Below are 3,432 nucleotides of genomic sequence, written 5' to 3' on the forward strand. Positions count from 1 at the left end.
ACTGGTCCCAGCTGTGGGTTCACCTCCTCCTGCTGAACTCATAGGACAGACTCTAATGTAGCATCACGTTCATCGGTCACTCCTGACCTCCTGTGAAGCATGACGAATGTGTAATTAATGACTTAATTATTTGGGGTATTATTGCTATAAAAATAATATTAATAGTATTATTATTATTGTGCTTTAGGCTCCACTGATAACGCAGAGGTCTCTTCTTCCTCTGGGCTGTTTAAAGGGCCAGTTTATCCAAAGCTGTGTATATACCAGCTGCTGTCAGGCTTCAGATGTCTGCATTAGTCCACAGTCCACTGTTTTGTAAGCCATTGCTTTACTGCAAAAGTTCCCATCTACTGTAAAGAAATGGAGATAAGCAGGCACATAATATGAAAAGGCATGCTGTAGGCTGACTTTGTCTTTTCTGATCCATCGGTTTGTGTGGCTCTTTTCACAGGAGGGACCTAACCCACACTTTATTTACTTATATGATAAGTTTAGTGGAATGTAGTGAAAATACACAGTGTTTACTTTTAATTTAACAACATGAAGCTGCATCAGGTTTCCATGGTGACTGCTCAAGAAATTCTGCATTCATAAATAAACATCAGACTGTCAAAAGAGCTCATCTGTGCGAGACCACCGAGCTGAGAGCATTTTCAGGTCCAGATCCCCCCGTACGCCATCGTTGGAGAGCAGTTAAAGTTTTTCTTCCCGACTGTGATTTGAAAACGTCGAAATGGAATCAAGTCAAGGAATCTATAAACCTATCAGGGTATGTGAAGTTTTTGCTTTTACTGCATTTCAATAATTTGAAGAATTTGATGTCGTTTTAAAAGTTGACAAACTGAGAATCATTTTAAGTAACAATGACTAAATTGCTATTTCTTTGACAGGTGTTGTTCAACACACCGATTTATGAAACTGCTGTAAAGATCTGCTGGCATCTTCCGGGCTACAGGACTCAGGTTAGACCCAGATTCATGCAAACCAAAGCTGACAGAAAATATCAGGTCATTTCTGAGGACCTGAGAGTGGTGGTGATTAAATGTCTCCTTTACTTTTAGATTGCGATTATGACGGAGTTTCTCAGACTTCAGCAGGAAGATCTAATTCCACCGAACCTCACTGCTGAAGATCTGAGAGATCTTTTGGTGGAGAAGAGCAGGGAGACACTCAGAGAGCAGTGAGTTACTGTCACACCTGAAAGTCTGTTTGTGATGACGTGTAAATGCTGAGAGAAAACCTCTGCTTTGCTTTCTTTTGAAGGCTGTGGGAGTTTGAATTAGAGGATTTTGATGAAGAGGAAGCCAAACCTCTTCTAAGGCTGGTAAGACGAGAAAACCCACAAGACTTTTTTTTTCATTATGTGCACATAACCTTTAAACATAAGCACACTGTAAATGTGTTTTCTGTTTCAGGTGTGGGCGGTGAACGTCAGCAATAAAATGAGGGATGTTGAATTTGAAGCCAGGATGCTTCTTCAGTTCCCAGAGGCCGTACCTCCTAAATTTCAGTGAGTCACATGTAATATACAGTTATTAACCCTGTAAGACCCAACCCATCAAAAAACAGCCAGAAAATTCAGATTCTTTGGAGCTGAGATGTTTATTAACCCTTTAAACAAAAGCCACAAATTAGTTCTTTGCTATGTCATGTTGTGTATGATTTACTTTTATTATGTATTTATTTTTTGTATCACATTTGATACACTGGGTGTTTTTGGCAACTTTTTGTTAACGACAATGTTAATTTTAGACTAAAAAAAGAGTTTTGTCCACAACATTTAGAAATTATAGCAAGTATTGATCATGTTGATGAGATCGAGGTCTCAGAAACTCATGTATGATACAAAGGCGGTTACAGGGTTAACAGTCCAGCTACAGTGTTTCAATATTTAAATGATGCTTTGAATATGTTTAACAGATAACTCTTATCATGTTTTTCTACAGAGCACCTAAACTCCTCAGCGTGGTGAAGGATTACGTTGAAATCCTGAAAGAGAAGCAGCAGGAACAGCATAACAGCAAACTGCTCACCGCGCAGGAGGTCGTGATCGAGGTAGTTCCCCGCGTTCTCCAGGGCTTCTGGGAGCTTCCTCCTCGTCCCCTCCTAAACATGGCCTCCCAGAGTCTAAGTATCCTCTCCACAAGTGTCACCAAGGCCACTTTAGATCGTGTCTCCAAGAGTCTCACGGTGATGGAAGCACAGGCCACCTTCACCCGCTCCATCCGAGACGATATGGTCGACAGCATCCTGACGGAGATTAGACAGAAATTTCCTGAAGAAATTCTGTCTATCAAAGTTGCAAACTTTGCGCCAGTGTTGCTGAAGACCATTGCTGACGTAGCAAGGATCCGGATATGTGAAATCTTTGAGCCCCCTTCAAGTCCTGATGTGAAGAGCACAAATGGAGAGCGCTCCTCTGACGGCCTTTCAATGGCAAATGTTCCACCAGCCGAAGGAGCTCTGTCAGAAAGTGTGCCAGAGCCCGACGTTCCCTGTGAGGAACTTCTTTCTGAAAGGGCATCCAGTCTGAGTACTCAAGACCTTACGATCGACGGAGCTCTGTCAGAAAGTGTTCCAGAGCCTGACGTTCCCTGTGAGGAACTTCTTTCTGAAAGGGCATCCAGTCTGAGTACTCAAGACCTTACGATCGAAGGAGCTCTGTCAGAAAGTGTTCCAGAGCCCGACGTTCCCTGTGAGGAACCCTATGCCGAGGCCAAATCCTGCGTTGAAGGCGAAGATCATAAGATCAAAGGATCTTGTTCAGAAATTGGGCCAGTTCCTGATGTTCCCCAAGAGGAACCTTTTCCTGAACCTGAAGCCAGCATGAAGTCCAAAGACCGTCACATCAAGAAGAAGAAAAAGGGCTTCTTCAAAAGACTGAGAAGTCTGTTCTGCTGCTGTTGCAGACAAAAAGACACCGACTGACACTGAAGCTGTGGCCCAGTATTGGTGTTGCAGTAACTGCAAATATGTAAATATGTTCCTTGATGATTGTTGTTCATGTTTTTGGGGGTTTCTTTAGTTTTCAGTGGGCTGGGTGTTTTTTCTCCTTCGTGTTCTTTACTTAATTCTTGTTCATAGTTCCTGATTCGTTTTCCTAGTTCTTGTTTCTTAGTTTTTAGTTTCTTGAGTCCACCTGAGTTTCCAGCAATAAAAGCTGCTGATTCAAGTTTCATTCCACATAAGAGTCCTGTGTTTGGGTCCTGCTACCTGCCTGTCACAGCACACCATGACAGAAACTTCATAAACTCATTCATATTTCTACACGAGTCTCCAGCTATGTTAAAGATTTTTTTCTTTCAAACATTTGTAAGAATCTCTTATGGTTCTCAAAATACTTCCACAAGTCCACTAAGTGTAGTGCAGTAACATATTGATGGTATTATTTTTCATAATTATTTAATACAATTATTTATTATTTTTAATGCA

General features: G+C 41.5%; 1 protein-coding gene across 1 annotated transcript; it reads left to right on the forward strand.

Moving 5' to 3' along the window:
- Window positions 1-606: 606 nt before the first annotated feature.
- LOC146372389 (uncharacterized) lies at window positions 607-3,095 on the forward strand. Its single transcript, XM_084953523.1, has 6 exons — window positions 607-769; window positions 891-962; window positions 1,062-1,180; window positions 1,264-1,324; window positions 1,416-1,510; window positions 1,947-3,095. Exons 1-6 carry the CDS (start codon window positions 734-736, stop codon window positions 2,926-2,928), a joined length of 1,365 nt encoding a protein of 454 aa, XP_084809649.1. The 5' UTR covers window positions 607-733; the 3' UTR covers window positions 2,929-3,095.
- Window positions 3,096-3,432: the final 337 nt, after the last annotated feature.

This window comes from Perissodus microlepis, chromosome 15 (genome assembly GCF_051167445.1).
Source record: "Perissodus microlepis isolate ML-2025 ecotype Zambia chromosome 15, ASM5116744v1, whole genome shotgun sequence".
NCBI classification, from domain to species: Eukaryota; Metazoa; Chordata; class Actinopteri; order Cichliformes; family Cichlidae; genus Perissodus; species Perissodus microlepis.

Bases quoted from the DNA above. Each gene is read 5' to 3' on its own strand.
- LOC146372389 (XM_084953523.1), top strand. From the start codon at position 734: ATGGAATCAAGTCAAGGAATCTATAAACCTATCAGG. The intron at 770-890 runs GTATGTGAAGTT...TTTCTTTGACAG, and splicing joins GAATCTATAAACCTATCAGG to GTGTTGTTCAACACACCGAT. The intron at 963-1,061 runs GTTAGACCCAGA...CTTTACTTTTAG, and splicing joins TTCCGGGCTACAGGACTCAG to ATTGCGATTATGACGGAGTT.